Source organism: Cynocephalus volans, chromosome 16 (genome assembly GCF_027409185.1).
Source record: "Cynocephalus volans isolate mCynVol1 chromosome 16, mCynVol1.pri, whole genome shotgun sequence".
In the NCBI taxonomy this organism is placed as follows: Eukaryota; Metazoa; Chordata; class Mammalia; order Dermoptera; family Cynocephalidae; genus Cynocephalus; species Cynocephalus volans.
This window is the reverse complement of record NC_084475.1, coordinates 60,981,947-60,999,378: the sequence shown is the minus strand read 5'-3', so window position 1 is coordinate 60,999,378 and position 17,432 is coordinate 60,981,947. Positions and strand designations below refer to the sequence as shown.

General features: G+C 41.2%; 1 protein-coding gene across 2 annotated transcripts in view; it reads left to right on the top strand.

Moving 5' to 3' along the window:
• The window catches only part of SLC24A2 (solute carrier family 24 member 2), a 270,174-nt gene that overhangs the window by 162,865 nt on the left and 89,877 nt on the right, over positions 1 to 17,432 (top strand). For both annotated transcript variants that reach the window (XM_063081228.1, XM_063081227.1), the window contains exons 2-3: positions 5,620 to 5,658; positions 8,385 to 8,493. In XM_063081228.1, the coding sequence (XP_062937298.1) occupies positions 5,620 to 5,658; positions 8,385 to 8,493 (148 nt within the window). The remainder of the gene's footprint in view (positions 1 to 5,619; positions 5,659 to 8,384; positions 8,494 to 17,432) is intronic.

Here is a 17,432-nt window from a genome sequence, read left to right as displayed (position 1 = left end):
ACACTGGATGTGGTCACAGAACATCCCTGTCCAGCCTGGCTTCCTGGATGCAGGCACCTCTAGTGCAGAATTCCCCAGAGAAAGAAAAGGCTTCAGCAGGAATTGAACTCATGACCACACTTGTGGCCTTTCTGATCCACATATTCCCTTTTTTTACTCACAAGCAACATCCTGCCAAGTGAAAGTGCTGATCTCAGAAACCTTCAGAATTTCAGAGTCTGTGGGGTCCTTTTGGTTTGGGCCTGGGTCCTGCCTTCTCTGAATATCCCGTCCTCCAGAGAGCCTCCTAATCAAAACCAGGCCCACTAAGGTATACGAGATATGAGATGCTGACCTGGCCTCGCCGACCCTGGATCCTTCAGACGGTGCTGACTCATGGGATGGGGACATAGTCAGAAGCCAACTCAGGGAAATATAATTTGTTGTGTACCCTCCTCCCACATATGCCAATCTGGGACATGCCCAATTAATCAACCCCTAGTGTCCTATGCAAATCACCTCTCACCATTTTCCTACTTCCCATAGAAGCCACACTGTTCTTGAATTCAGCTCATGACCCTGAACATACTTTTTCATATAACTTGTCATTATTCTCCCTTGAGGTTCCTAATATTAATAATAATGATAATAGAGCTAATACATAGTGCTTCCTGTGGACCAGACACTGGTCTAAGCATTTCATGTATTAACTCATTTAATCCTCACGACAACCCTCTGAGGTACGTTCTATGATTATCCCCATTCTTTTACAAATGAGGAAACTAAAGCATAGAGATATTAAGTAACTTGTCCAAGGTCACACAGCTAAGAAGTGACAAAAACAGTGACAAAAAAAAATATGCACATGCACAGTCTAGCCCTAAATCCGTAGTCTTAATCACTCTATGACACCACTTCTCATTCTACATTATTTCTTCTCTTGTACAACTACTTAAAAGGCAAAATGCTGTTCCTTACTGTCCCTAGGCAATTTCTCTTCCACTCTTTCCATTTTGAGGGAATCTATTCTCAAATTTCTTTCTACTATCACAAATATTTCATGATCATGGGATTATTCAAACAGATGATCGAAAGGCTTTGCTTCCAAAATGTGAGCTTCTATTACCACATTTTTTACTTAGATAATTTCTACCCTTTCTCTCTCAATGTATTTCTTTAAACCAGAATTGTGAAGTGGTTCCCTCTGCACCCTGGACTTCCACCTTCAGCACTCCATTAATCTTTGAGAGTCTTTCTTTCCTAAATGACCATAATTGATTGCAGGATAATTACCCAGCAACCGGTGGTAAAAGTAATTTGAATTTAAATCTCTCATTTCTTTCTTTAGGGATTTATTTAATCTCCCCTTCCTTACTATTTCAGGAAATATGTTAAGAACAGTAAAAGGAGGGAGAGGGAGATAAGATGCCATCTGATTAAGAGGTGGTAGGGTTTCTCTCCTTTTAGAGATCAAGTTTGAAGCTTTGTAGTTTTTATCTAGTCTTCCCAATAAGCTTTGAGCCTTATTCATTTTTAACCAGGAAAGATATTTGAAAGTTTTTGTTTATTACAGGTAAATGTATCAAAAGAAAAAGGAAATATCATTTCACACTTCTCTGATAATTTTTTAAATGAAAATCAGTCATTCGAATCATCTCTCACCCACCTTTTCTAAATTCTAGGACATTGAAATTAATGTCAATTAAATATTGGATTAATATTTCTAACCACTGGCAAATTTGTTTTGGGTCACATTTACGACAAAATAATTACACTTTTAAATTTATCTTCATAGACTTTATAGTGCTCTGAGTCCTTAATGAATTTAGGCATGATGAATTTAGGCACATTTCTCAGGACTTGGTAGAAGGTTATGGTGGTGGAAGTTTGTAATTGTTAGTTGGCTTTTGTGATAAATTGCTTATCTTTCTTTTGTAAATGATGCCAAGTCACTGGCCAGGAAAACCAGTCTTATTTTACGCATTTGTCTTTTGGCATAGGAAATCTTCATGGTGACACATATGATTATGTGATTTGCTGTGGGCGAATTCCTGGTCAGGGCAAACCATGGGCACATTAGTATCTTCTTACTGAGTAGCCCTGAGGCAGCTAGAATGTGCAGCATATGCCTAATTTTTGTGTGTAGGGGGGAAGGGGGGTTTGTATGTGGCATAAGTCTCTGTACAAGTCACATCAAAACTGTACTTTACAGTCAGCAAAATTTTTCTCAACCAATGGCTTTGAAGGGTCAAAGGAAGAGAGACAGTTTAATGACTTGAGAATGATTTATAGCATTAAAAATGCTTTCTAAATGGGCTATGCATTTTATTATCTGGAAGAGGAATGGGGCACTTTCAAAATGCCTATAAATAATTAGCAAAATTTCTATATAGAATTGGGATTTCCACCAAGAAGGACAATAGATGTTAATAGCATCAGTCCAATTGCTCAATTTAAGTGCAGCTACTACATGACTAACTTGGAGTAATTGGGGAGGGGGCCAGTTTAAATTGAGTAAGTGTTTGAACTACAGAATACTCTCCTGTAAGTAAAAGATGTATTCTATACATCCTGGTCTGGCAGAAGTCCTGCTTTCATGAGTAGAGAGAGGAGTCTGCATTGGCACATCAAAGCCCCAACTTGAGACCCTTCAGGGATGTATTTTATGAGTCCTCTTAAATAATCCTCAAGAAGTGCTATGTATGCTATGGACTGGCTTAACAAATCTTTTCTATAGCTGCCATAACCTTCGAACTAGCCACCAGGAAATGGGCTGTCATACAACCCAAATGGATGGTATTCTGGTGTGTTTAAAATTAAGGGGATTAAAAAGCAAAGTGCATAATAAGAATGTCAAGATTAATCCTTAAAGTCATGTTAGTCTTCTTTGGAAGAAGTTGTCTTCTGTAACATCCAGTGGGTCAGAATAAACTTGCCAAATGGTCAAAGGCCCTGAAAATAAATTTGTGACACTGAGGCCAACCCAGAACCTATTGGCTGTACATAGTAGGATTGTTTCTTTATCACCTTTACTAGTTTCTCCCAGTGTAATTAGAGCCCCTTTAAACTGAATTCCTAATATGACCAGCAGCACATTGCCAGGACTGTGAGGTTGCTTCAGGATGCAATTAGAGTGAGGCCAAGTGAGGGGGACATCAGGAATTATCAGTAGATGTGGGTGGTCCCTTGAGAATGGGCAATTGCCATCATACATTACACTTCTCATCTCTTTTGCAACAGGGAGGAGCATTTTAATGGCCTCAGCTGCCATTTGTGTGTGTACCTAAATTTACATGTTATAACCTGGTGTATATTCATGCCTACAAATCACACTTGAAAGAAAACCACTGATGTCAACTTTATGCTGGCATTAAACAGTGGGAAATTTTGTAAAGAATTTCAGACCTTTCTCTGCACTCAGTTTTTTCTTTGTAGAATCTACGTACAGGGCATTTTCCTTACATTTATTATGTTTTATGATCCACCTAGCTTATGAGAGAAAAAGGAAGTCAACAGGGTAGATATTTTTTTCCTTTCAGACCAAAAGCCAGATTTGGATTTTTTTTTTCCTTCCTCAAATAATATCTTTATAGTTTTAAAAATCAGACTCTGATGGTGACATGTTTAGTCTTATGGAGCCCACCCTTTTCTCTCTTCAGTTCCGTCCTGTTCCTTCATATTCTGTGGTATCAATCCCAGCTCCTAATTATTAGTCTTCCATTTAGCCACAAGACGTAAATTTGCTAACTGAAAAGGCGTGCTCTGACAGTTAATCTCGATGTACGTCCAAAGGCTGAGCTCTCTGCACTGGAAAACTTCCCTGGGGGATTGTTCTGTAGAATGTGGGGCCATTTGTTGAGCTGTCTGATGTGGAAGGAGAGAAAATGAAAGGACCCTCCAAAGGAAAGCAGGATCATACAGTGCTTTTGAGAGCAAAGAGTGAAATCAAAGGACAATTTCCGGTCCATTCCAGTTTCCCATCACATGATTGGAAACTAGAGCGTCAGGGATATTTTCTTGTTAGTATTTTTAGAGAAGTCACTGAGAGAGCGCTCTAAAACAGAGAGTTAGGGCAAATTTAGTGATGGTCACAGGCTGTGTTCAGAAATTACCACCAACCCCTTCTGTCTGTGTCTGAGAATCACAAGTTCTTCAAGGACCTATAAAAATGTTTAGATCCAGAAGAAAAAAAAAATACATTGACATTGACTCCAAAATTCAAAAAGGTGTCTACAAAATTCAAGATTGTTAAATGTTTAATTGAACGTCTACAAAATATTTAATACCTTATTAAGTATTAAGTTTAGTCTCCTTTAAAATGACATTATATATGAAAACAAATCATAGATTTTCTCACTTTCCAAGATTTGAGTATGGTGAATGTAAATTAACGAATTGCACATAGCCAATAATTTGAAATACAAAATTATAAGAATCCTTTCCATTTTTTTACACAAAAATGTATATTTCATGTGGGATGTAGGGCATCTTAACATTCTTTATATAATGTGTGGGATGGGACCTAAAGTAGAGTCTAGAGCCCATGAAGGTCTTAAAACAGCTCTGTACTGTGTACTCTTCTCTGAGTGTGTGATTATTCCTGAAGACAATGATCCGCTCAGACTCTGGGGAGGACTGGAAGGCAAGACGTGAGAAGGATCCCAGCTCGTTCTGGCTGTAGCACCTGTAGTTGAGGTGGAGTGATAAAGGCATTGGTCTAAGCATGAGAGAATTCACAAGGCACTTATACAACATTGGAAAGATCACAGGGTGGTGCCCCAATTCTGTTGAAGAAAAAGAGTTTATATTGAGTTAGGGAGCTAAGCCATGCAGCTGGCTCGTGTTGGTAGAATTGCACTGTTTCCTTGTCTGAGTTGTGTTTTCTCCCAGCAGATGCCCAGACCCTCATGTGCTCTTGTGTTCTAATCAACCTTTCCCAACTTGACAGAGATTTCCATGTTTAGAATAGAAAACTTGTGGTGGGGACAAGAGAAAAGGTGGATTATCTGAACTTCATGTGTGATCATCCTCGTCTTTAATTCAGTGGCCTAACTTCCTCAGGCTTTCATTCACCGCACGTGGGGCAGTGATGCTGACTCCCTCCAAAACAGGGAAAATGACACTTCCTTGCAATCCCACCCCCAGCAATAACCACTGATAACAGTTTGCTATAATTTTTGCAGAATTTTTTTCCTTACATGTACTAAAGTATTATTAATTTATTTTCTTTTATGAGATGAGACCATAAATAAGGTTTTTTTTTTTTTTTTTCACTTAATATATCTTAGACATTTTTCCATGTCAGCACATGTGAATTTACCCCATTCGTTTTAATGATCACATGGTATTCCAACTGCATGACTGGGACATAATTGATTTAATTGCCCTCTGTTGCTGGGCATTTGGGTTGGCCATTCAACTTTGACCTTTCAGGAGAATATGTCATGTGCCTAAAAAAACCGTTATATATTGACTAGAGATATGCACCTTTAACCCCCTGTTTTGGCTTAACTCAATCCAGGAGCAGAAAGAACCAAATCTTTCCCTATCCTGATGCTTGTTATTAAATGTAAACCCTATATGTGATTTGTCATTTATTTATTTCTTTGTCTTTTGTTTTTGCCTTTTCCTCTTATGCAGTCATCTGCAACCAGGGACAAGGATGAACCGGCTCTACCGGTAGGAAGCAGTGGCCTTGTCTATCTATGCCTGTTCATGTGCCTGTGGGGAGTGTGGGGGCAGGGGTGGGAAGAAGAGGATCTTGTATGCTCAACAAACCATCCCCTCCCTTGGAATACTTAAGTGGTTGAATACACTGGTGTGTATGTATACTCTGTTCTACTACTAGTGACAACTAAATTCTGACATTCTCTGACCAATTATTTCTGGGACGAGGTTTCAAAAGTTTGAATTCTAGCTTCTATTTGACATGAACTTCTATAAGAGTTCAAAGAATAAGATATTTCCAAATTACATTCCAGTGGACATTGAGCCGATATTTAGGGACAGTGTGGGATCCAATGTTTGATATCTGTTTTCTTTGTGTATCTGCATGCACATACTTTCTGATTGGAAATTTCTTTTGGTCCTATCAAAAGAAATGCTGCATGAGACCTTATATATTCAACATATAGATAATGCCTGAAAGAATGCTTGAAGTTCTTCTGTAGATACAATCCTATTCTAATGAGGATCGCCACAGCAGACTTCTTCCAGTTTCTCAGAATAAGGGCCATAGTAATAGCGCTTATGACAAATTCTTAACAACAAACACATTTTCCAGATCCTATCTAATTAACACATCACATTTTATATAGTACAGCATGGTAAGGAAATGACGTTCTGAGTTTTTGTGTTCAGCCATCAAAAAGTGATTATATTTTAACAGTGATTTACATTTTGACATTTCTAGTCAAGTCTCCTAGCCTTACTCCTAAAATTTTTTGAACCTTTTAAAAAAATTTTTATTTTTTATTATTAGCATATTCGTTATTACAAATTGTGATTATTTTGAACCTTAATCATCTGACTCCTCTATAACTGAATAACACAATGCATTAAAAAAATGTTACAGACTTTTAAGGCTAAAAGGACTAGTAATGGAGATGCCTATAGCTCTGTTCTTCCTCCGTAATGCTCAGAGCAAAGATTATGACTTCATTGAGAGCCCATAGGATATGGCAGATCCAGTACCAGGATGGGGACACAGACCCACTCTCTTCCTTTGAGGAGCCACAATCTGGTTCACCATTGATACACCAATAATCCCTTCTGATTCTTCTCCAAACCCTGTTGAGTTGGGAATGTGATTTCTAATAGAATGTCAATTATAATATCACACTAAGAAAGTCAGATTTCTCCATGTATCTCATACTGAGATTTCACCCACACTTCAAGCTTACTATGGGTTCCATGTTTGTCTCCAAATGTGTGGACCATAATTGCTAACAAGCATTTATTTTGCCAACAAAATAAGGGACTCATGGGCAATAGTTTGGAAACACAGCCTAAATTAATCAAGTTAACCAGTTAGTTATACACTTAGTGTTCTAATATATATCTTGAAATTCTAAAGGTGAGTTGATCTAGTATGTAGCTTTCTCCAAATGTATTTGATCATGAAGTTTCTTATAAGGCTTTCCCTGGTGTATCTGGAGTGTGATAGAATATTTTGGAAAACGCTGTGATGTAGAGGGTTGGAAGACATAGTGGAAAATAATATTTTGTTTTTACCTGACCCCAGAAAATTTCGTGTCAAGCATTTGGACCAACAGTTCAGTAAGAAATTAATTCCCTTACATTACAATACTTTCTTCCCCTTAAGTCTGACTATCTACAGAGACTGGCTGCCTCTGGGCATCTCTCCCTGTGATAACCAGCACAAAATCAATCAAGGGGAAGAAAGCAATTTCTGTTCAGGATAAAAGTCTGTTAAAATGCAGAGGATTTGGTTTTTTGGGTTTATTGGGGTTTTCTTAGATTGTTTGCTTTTGAAGATAAAAGAAAAAGGTAATCGGTAACCTTATCTCTAGAAACTCATTCTTTTTCTCTCACCTATCAGTTCCATTTATTTGGCCAAAGGATCACAACTACTAGGACTTTGCACAAAAGAAACCCCCTCAAAGTCAGGAGGCTTCTCCATGGATTTACCATAGGAGTCTCTGTCTCTTCGAATCTCACTTAACAAAGACCATGGTGCTGTCTCGATTAGAGCTGTGGTCCCCAGAGTAGAGATGAGATACCCAGGAGATGTACAAGATGATGCTTTAAGGAGCAAGGAAAAAATATTAGTAACTCCATAATTTACTTTCCATGTTATTCTTAACTTCTATTTTTTGTATGCTCATATTTTAGTATATATGTCTATACAGATATGGATATAGATGTAGGTATAGGTATAGGTACATATATACACATTCAACAATTTTACTGATAGAACACACAATCTAAAAATTTTAGAGACCACCCACTAGGTTAGACAACAATCTTTGAGAAAAGCAGACCTGAGATCCACTCCTCTGTCCTCCACTTTTTGTCTGTGACTTGGACACCTTACTTCATTCTCCGAGGCTAAATTTCTTCATCTAGCTAAGGGGAATAATAACAATATCTGCTTCACAGTGTTCATTTGGAGAAGGAGATAAATGAATGGATGTGAAGCAAATAGCACATTACTTGGCATGTGCTATGCTCTAAAACAGTGGATGCAATTAATTCATTCAGTAGGAAAGGATGTGAGAAAGCCATTCTCTCAAAGGGTTCAAAATGTATTTTGAAAATCTTTGGCTCAACAGTGCGTGATCATGTGAGAGAAATGTGACCACGAGACTAGGTGAGGATCTCGTCTAAAATGCACTTGCCTTTTATTTCTGAGAACTAACAGCATCTTTGGTTTCTCTGCTCAGGCTAAGCCGCGTCTCCAGCGAGGTGGAAGCTCTGCCTCCCTCCACAACAGTCTCATGAGGAACAGCATCTTCCAGCTCATGATACACACCCTTGACCCACTCGCCGAAGGTAAACATCAGGCTTTGGTCTGGGAATTTGTTTGAGGGAAAAGAGGAAGTCAAGAGACTTCTCTTCGTGAACACGTTTATGCTATTGTCACACAGCATTCTCTTGTTTAGCAGCTGCAGAGGAAGCCCTGCCCTTTGACACACTTTATCTGCAACAGCTCGGTTCATGATCTGTGGTCTTTGTACCAGGAGTAGGATGTGAGGACCGTGTGCTGGTTCTATCTTTTGATGCCTTTGGCATAAATGAGGCAAAGAGGACAAAAAGGTTTTCCTCCCTTCCAGCAAGTGTGTCAGTTCTCTTTTAGCATCCTTTCTAAATTTCAAAATAAAGGTGTATGTGAAGATAAATTGTGCACCTTAAAAAAGCAAGAGAAAAGTAACTCCATGATTTAGGAGGGCCGTGAGTAGTTTGGGGAATGATGTTCACAGCTGAACATTGATATTGTAACTGACTCTTTGGCAAGTGAAGGATGGGGGTGAGTGTCTAAGCATCCAGAGAGCCCTCCTTCTAGGGTCTGTCATTGGAAACCCCAAAGACCTGGCTCACCTGTAGGGGTAATCATATGACCCATCACAAAGAATCCAGTATTGTGTCCCTCCAGTTTTGCTCAGTCAAAATGAAGCCAAATACAGTATGTTTCTTCAATTGCATGTGTCCTTGAAAATTAATTTTCAAGTAGATAGATATCAGATATCTGATGTGTCAAATAAATATCAGAGTTTTGCCACTAACAAGGGGTTCAAATATAACCAAGTCTGTTCTCCCTTCATCCCTGGACCTTATAACTGGGCTTGACGTTACGTGGGAACTAATAGGAATCCTGGGAAGAGTATGGCCTAGGAAACAGACATGTGCCATTGAAGGAACACGTGGGATCTGATTGTCAAATCATATCACATAAATCAGAGATCTTACCCAATACCAAGCTTTGCTAAATAATTTCAAGGGACAGGCAATTGAGAGACTCGGATGACATCAATAAAAATCTGAGAACCCAAGAGTGACTTCCCATGTCCTATGTTCCCTCATTGGAAACACACCTCTCACTCAGAATGACAGGTCAGGGTCACATGGTCACCTCTCACTGCAGAACACGGAGCACTTCACTTACGAAACATCTCCTTGTTATACCCCAGAAAGTTGAACAGATGATGTGATATTCTCTAAAGAGCCCTGCTTCAGAGATCCTGGGTTCCTGCTAGAGGTAATCCTTAGCCAAGGACATCCCAAATATCATTACTCTATTCACCCAGAGGTCCATTTCACAAGCAATTAGGCCTGGTCACCAGACTTCTTTCCCTCTCCCCAGGGTGCACCCCCATGAGGCAGTGAAGGGACTGATGGCAAACTGCTTTAACTCCTTCCTCCCCGCCACTAAGCAGTTGTGTGACTTTGGGCGAGTCACGATCTCTCTAGTACTTGGTTTCTTCATCTATAGTAATAGTTATCTTTCTTTGGCACTTTACAGTTAACAAAGTATTTTCACACCTGTAAACTTTTGTTTCATAATCACACTTGAGAGTTTACATTATTATTCTCAAGTTTATCTAATGCCCTCCCTCTGCCAGCCCTTTATCCACACCAGCTTCATTGCTTCCCTGAATTCCTGCAGTAGCTTCCTAGCCCGGCTTCCACGTCTTCCATTGACTCCACCTATCCATATTTTCCACATAGCAGCCCAAGTAATCTTCAAAAGTAAATCAGGCCATGTCACTCCTACTTCTAACCCTCGGTGACCTCCCAGGACTCTTAGGAAAATTGTGAAATCCTTACCATAGTCTCCATGATCTTCCTCTTGCTTCAGATTCAATTGGACTCTGTTTCAGCCACGTGGGCCTTTCTGTCCTCAGACAGACACCTCTTCCCTGCCTCAGGGTCTTCGCATAGGCTAATCCCTCGCCTGGAACACTTTTCCTTCTCTCCATCCTCTTCCATTTTTCTCTGCTTTACTCTTGCCCATTCTTCAGCACTCCATCTAAATGACACTTCCTGACCATCTGCTTATAAATCAGGTTCCCTAATCCTTACCTCTCAACGCACCCTTTAATTTTTCTTTACTGCTCATATTGCAATTTGTGTGATTGTTATAGCCTGTCTCTGCCATGATACTGTAAGTTTCTTGAGAGCCGAGACTCTATCTTATTCACTAGCTGTCCCCAAAGCTTAGCAGAGTATCTGACACATGGTACCTGCTAAGGTTCAGAAATATTAAACAACTTGGCCAAAGTCATGATATTGACTTGATTCACACAATTCCACAGCTCTATAAAGCCCACGGGTTTAAAATTGTAGGTGAATTTTACCATCGTTATTTTGAGTCACCATCTTCTCCACTTCATTGCCCTGGAAGACCATGTGAGAGGAGAAAGGAACAATTTTATTTACTTTAACTTGATTATGAGCAAGAGACTGAGTATGTTATTTTTGGCAAGACAGTATTATATTGTAATTGAGTACAGACTCCAGAACCAGACACTCTGGGTCCAGATCCCAGTTCTGCATTTATTAGCTGTGTGACCTTGAACAAGTTACTTAACCTCTCTGTACCTCATTTTCCTCATCTGTAAAACCAGGATGAGATATGTAGTGATGGCTACAAAATAGGACTGTATATAAGGATCAAAGGATTGAATATACATAAAGCATTTAACATACTGCCTAGCACATCGTAAGTGTCATATACAGGTTTGGAATTATTGTTTCATTATTTTGAAAATTAATACATGATTTTTTTAATTCAAAATATTCAAAAGGTTATGGTAAAAAAAAAGTCTTTCTCCTTCATCAACCCCAAATTTTCTCCAGTTCCCCAATTCTCTCCAGAGGAAACCATAGGTACCAATTTTGTGGAGCTCCTTCCAGAGATGTTCTATCATACATAACTCGTGTGTGTGTGTGTGTGTGTGTGTGTGTGTGTGTGTCCTTGCCCACAGATTTTAACAATCTAAATGTGTCTGGTTTTTATTTGAAGGAATTCAGTTTCTGGTAGGGATTGTTTTTGTTTTTTCTGTTTGGAGGGGAGGTTATGTTTTGTTTGTGAGATAAGAGAATGTGAATCTGGGTTGTCTCGGAGTTGGGCCGTCAGTGATTTTCCAAAACACCTGGCCCTTGTGGAATGGTGCTGCAATTAAATTGTTTGTTCCTGCTGTAGCAAGATGTACCTTCTGAATCTATCTGGGCTCCTGCTTTCAAGGTGAAACCTCTCCCTGAAAGACATGGAGGGCTCCAGTGGTGTGAATGTGAGAGATGCTGACAGCCATAATCAGCTCTGGACTTGAGTGATTAGAAAGTATGGAGAGCACTTCAATGCTTTAAAATTGCTCCATAGCACACAGCCAAAAAAACAGATTGCTGTGGTATTTTTCCCCAAAATTCGCAATGATTTTCCATTCCAAGGACAGCCAAAAAAAAAATTAACCCACAGCTCTCAAATAGTCGTCTCTCTTAATTTACATCTAATCACTTGAATTCACACAACGTTGTGCCAAACTGCCACTTCTTAATGTTGTAGAGCGTGCTGATGGCATGAACACTGCAGTGGCTTCCCTGTTGCACCTAAAGACAGTTCATTGGTGTTCCTGGCATTCACCTAGCTGAGTAGTGAATTGACACCACTGGCATACAGTCAGTGTTCACAAAGGGAAGTATCCAACTGCATTTGAAAACATCATCTAGGACAGATGGCCCAGGAAACACATTTCCCTTTGTCTTATCTGTGACACTCAGGTGTTTTTGTCTTCCAAAATCTAGTGACTAAGTCCTTGTTAAAAGCCTTCATTTGTAGTTGGTTCAGCCTCTGAGCCTGGGTCACAAGATCTAACAGTGGCTTCTGAATCTGGGCACCTGCTTTCAACGTGAAACCTCTCCCTGAAAGACACAGAGGGCTCTATACATCTATTGATGTGTAACAGAGCACCCAAAGACTTAGTGGTTTGAAACTACCATATTATTATTGCTCATGATTTTGTGGTTCAGGAATTTGGGCAAGGTGATTCTTTTTCTTGAGGTGGGGGTGATTCTTCTGTCCCATGTGGTATCAATCAATCGAGGTCATTTGGTGGTATTCAGCTGGTGGATGGGTAGGTTAGAAAGTCCAAAAGGGCCTCACTCACATGCCTGGCACCTTTGAAGGTACAGTTGGAAGGCTGGGCTCAGCTAGGCTCCCTGAGTCTCCATGTTGTCTTGGCCTCTCCACATGGTCAAATTTCTTACATGTGGCTAAGTGTTCCAAGAGCAAACCTTCCAAAAGGCCCAGGCAGAAGCTATAAGGCTTCATACAACCTAGCCTGGTGCTGTGGATTAAATGTCCCCTCCCCTCCGACTGATTGAAGTTTAAATTCTGTCCCCCAAAGTTCCAGGTATTAGAAACTTGGCCTCCGCTGTGACAGTGTTGAGAGGGTGGGAAATCCTATTGCGATGATTCAAAGGTGGGGCCTCGGGGAGGTGATTGGATTGTAAGGGCCATGCCCTAGTTCGTGAGCATGGTTCTGAGGGCTTTAAAAGGAGATCACATGAGAATCAATCTCTCTCTGAACCACCATTCTGCCATGTGAGACCCCCGCATTACTGCCAGGGAAGACCCTCATCAGATGCATTCCCTGGACTTTGGACTTCCCAGCCTCTGAAACTATAAACAATAAACCTTGTTTTCTTACAAATTACCCAGTTCCACGTATTTTTTTTAAAAGCAACAGAAACAGACGCAAACACCTGGGAAGTCCAAGGATGTCACTCCTACTATTTCCCATCAGTCAAGCAGTCACTAAGGCAGCCCAGACTCAAGAAGAGGAGAATGAGACTCCACCTCTCAATGGGAGGAACATCAAAGACTTTGCAACCCCCTTTAACGTGACCCAGTCTGTTTCAGGGACACACATCACTGATTGGCTCATCTGCTCATTGTTCACTGGTGTGCTATGGTCAGACCACACTGTGTGGAGGGACAAAGCTGTAGTCAGTCTGCCTCAGTGAAGGTTTAGTCCACACAAAGCTGAGCAGTGCCTTTCCAGGGACACAAAATTCTGAACAGGACGTTGTTCAGAAAAAGAAGGAATCTTCCTAAGAATGGTTGGAGTAAGGCTGTTGTTCCTTGTTTCAAGCCCTAGAGAACTAGAATTATCAGTCTTTGAGATTAGAGCATGACTGTCTAAATTTATCTTTCTAATAAATTCAGTGTCCCATATTGATTTAACGTTTTCTCTAAACAAGTCATTATATTTACCTAGGTGTGCATCTTTGTGAACCCAAAACAAGGATGCTGGACGTAGCACTTTGGGAACGAGAAGTAGCTTCTGCTATCAATTTTTCCAATAACAATACTACCACCTGACATTTGCAGAGTGCTTCCAATAGGCTAGGCACTATGCTGAGTGCTCTACACAACCATCTCATTTAATCCCTACACTAGCCCTACTCCATCATTCAGAGGACACTGACATGTAAAGAGGCCATGTCTTGCCCCACCAAAGTGACACAGAAAGTAAATGGCAGAGCCAGAATTTGGACCTACAGCCTCCTGACTCAAAGTCTGTGTTTGCAGTTCTTGTGCTATTCTGCCTCTTTGTGTAACCTCATGTGCAACCGAGTGTTCTTTGTTCCCCTGGTATAGACACCAGCCTAAATCCTGGGAGCTTGACCCCTCACTGCATCTGAACATAGTTTTACGTTCAGTCCATAAGGTGTGGATTTCCCATCCATAAGCCTTTGCAGCAAGGCCTGCCTCAGCTCAGCACCTCCAGTCACACCCCGACACCTGAGTCACAGCCACACATATCATCCCCAGCACTCCCTACTCTCATCACTCAGCTCTTGCTCAAGCTTTTTTTCTCTCTTGTTCATGAGATTACTATTGACCTGCCTGTTCATGGTGACTTGGGCACTATCCTGCACAGGGAAAGGCACCCCAGAGCCAATTCTGCAACCCTGGGAGAGCCTAATGACTGGGTGATGACAATGGAAAGATTGACGTGGAGACCAGACAGGTGCAATGGCTTTAGAGTTTGGCCGTGTTGTATACCTGGTCAGCATATGGCTCAAGAGTCAGGCTGCCTGGGTTCAAGTCCCACCTCAGCCTCTTGCTCCAAGACCTTGAGCAAGATATTCAACCTTATTGGGCCTCAGTTTTTCCACTTGCAAAATGAGATAATGGTAGCACTGCCAGTATAAGTGTATGATTAGTATTACTCAACTTTTAGGCCCTCAGTTTCTTTATCTGTAAAAGGAAATAATGATAGTTCCACTATGAGAAGTTTACAAGTCAGGATTCAATGCAATAATACCCAAAAAGCATCTGCGAGATCTCCACAACTATTGGCAATTATTTTTCAACTGGAGTCATGTTCAGTGTCATGTAAGAGAATCCAACTGGCTTAACATAATAGTTTCTTAGGATTTTAGTATTCTTATTTAATCCCAAACCCAAACATAGGTAGTCGAAAGCTCTGCCACAAGGGACCCAGTCTCCTTCCGCTGTTTGGTTCTTCTGTCCATAGCCTGTCTGTCTTCTTCATCCTTGGAGGATGGTAGCTACTCCCTTCTCCATCCTCCCGCCTCCCCATCGTATTTGTATCCTAGGCAAGAAGAAGGAGGAAGGGGAAGACAGTTAAGCTGTCTTGTTTAATCAGAAAAACGTTAGTGTTTCCAGAGCAGACTTTCACTGATATCACATGGGCCAGAACACGGCTATGTGACCACCTTGACTTCTAGAGGAGCCACAACTGAGCACTCTTCCTCCTCAAACAAAATCAGGGTGTTCTTGGTCAGGAAGAAGGGGAGAACAGATATTAGAAAAGCATCAAGTAGTGCCTACCACTTATTATTATTATTATCATTATTGATACTACTTAGGAAGACTTGAAGTACCTCCTTTGCCAGAGAGAGCTCAAAAAGAAAGCTCTCCTTTCCTCTGATTTGGGGCAATGAGGACAAAATAAAATGCTGAGATAATGACACTCAGGATTGACCCTTCAGGAGAAAGAGGAGCATAGAAAAAAGAGGGTGCTATCTTCTCTCTCTCCCTTCAAGCCCTGCTGGTCCTGTGCTCTATTAACTGCAGTTCAAGGAAGTGAGAATTGCACATGGTTTGGTCTGGAATTGCTCTACAAGCTGCTGCAGCCCAGGCCCACCTCTCCAGACAGGGACAGGCAGGTCATGTCAGGCAGGTGTATGTATCTGTCCCCTAAAGATTTCAGAGAAAGGGATACCACAGTATGTTCCAGTGATTAGTCACCGTCACCCAAGGCAAATGACTATTAAAAATTTAAGGATGAAAATTACCACCTTGATTAGAGAGATAACAAAATTATTAATAAGAAAGACTCTACTGTAATGATAGTATTTTTACTGAACAAAATGTATCATTATTATTTATGGCAATAGCAGTTTCCACTTACTGAACACTTATTGATGATCTCATATGGACATCATCTTCCCCACTTCATGGATGAAGACCGAGGTCCAGAGAAGCTTGGTGACCTGCCCAAGTGGATGCCATATCTATAGTAGGTCGGGCTGGTACCAAAGCCATCCTTCTAGGAATCTGTCCACCTGCTGTTGTAGTAGGGAACCAAACACATACGACCCCGTACCTGACTCAATCAGATGGGAATTGTTTCCCATCTTTGATGAAAAATAACAAACATTGAATCACCAGAGAGGAAGTCTAGCACAGCATTTAATGAGTGTGGATTGACTCTGGAACCAAACCACTTGGGTTCCACTCCCAGCTCTGTCCTTCACTAGCTGTGTGAACTTGGATGATTTATTTACCTTCTCTGTGCCTCAGCACCCCCTCAGTTGTAGAATAAGAGTAATAATAACAATGCTTACATCATAGGGTTGTTCTAGAAGTATATGAGCTAATATATGAAAAGCACTTAAAACAAGGCCTCACAGAGAATAAGTGCTAGTTAAGTGCTAAATTTTTATTTAAAAAGGACAGAAAAGGACTTCAGGTTAAACCTTGCTTACTCCAGACAGTTCTTACACATGATAATAATAGCTTTTTTTAGCTGTCATATTTGAACACTTACTAGGTACCAAGTACTGTGCTTTGCAAACACTATCTCAGTTGTCTCAGCAAGCCCATGAGAGAGGATCTGCTATCCCCATTATAAAGATGAGGAAACTGAGGCCCTGAGTCCTTTTCTTATCTGCCGCAGGTCACAGTTCTAGGATAGTAGAACCAGGCCTTTAACTCAGGTTGTCCCAGCCAGCCCTGCTGCTTAACGATCTCTGTTGACACCTCTCATGGGGAATTTCCTGCCAGTGTCATACTTCTCAGATGAGACAGAATTGGGGATACTATTTTCCCAGTACCATACTGTGTAACTCCATAGTAGACCCCAGCTAAGGTCAGATGTGTTCACCTTCCTCCTCCCAGCCCTAGTAACCTCAAGTTCCTTATTTACAGGGACATATGTGAAGTCCCCCTCTCCCTCCCTCTGAAGGGCTCTCTGTTGGCCCAGGAGCCCAACTTTTATACAGCAGCCCTGAATCCTCCCCCACAAAAGGCATGCCCCAAAACTTGTCGTCTAAGATTCCCTGTTCCCCTAAAACATAAGTGAAATCATGTCCCACCTCTGCTCATAACCATCTCACCAACAGTAAAAGCCCCAGGCCTTACAGAGGCCCTAGGCCCCCTGTGGCTTGCCTCTGTCCCTTTTTCCCCTTCTGCCCAGCTCCCCTCGTCCCTGTCCTCCTCCCCGTCCCCTCCTTCCTCCCTCTCTGCCCTCCTCTCCGCTCCTCCCCTCCTTCCTCTCTCCTTACCTCTCTCTGCGCTTCTCTCCTTCCTCTCCCATATCGTTCCCTTGGTTCTGCTTCTCTGTCTGACCAGCGGCTCCTTCTCACAAACTCCAAGCACACTCCTGCCTCAGGGCCTTTGCTTATGTTCCCTCTTCCCCTAGACATCCAAATGGCTCCTGTCCTCCCTTCAAGTCAAC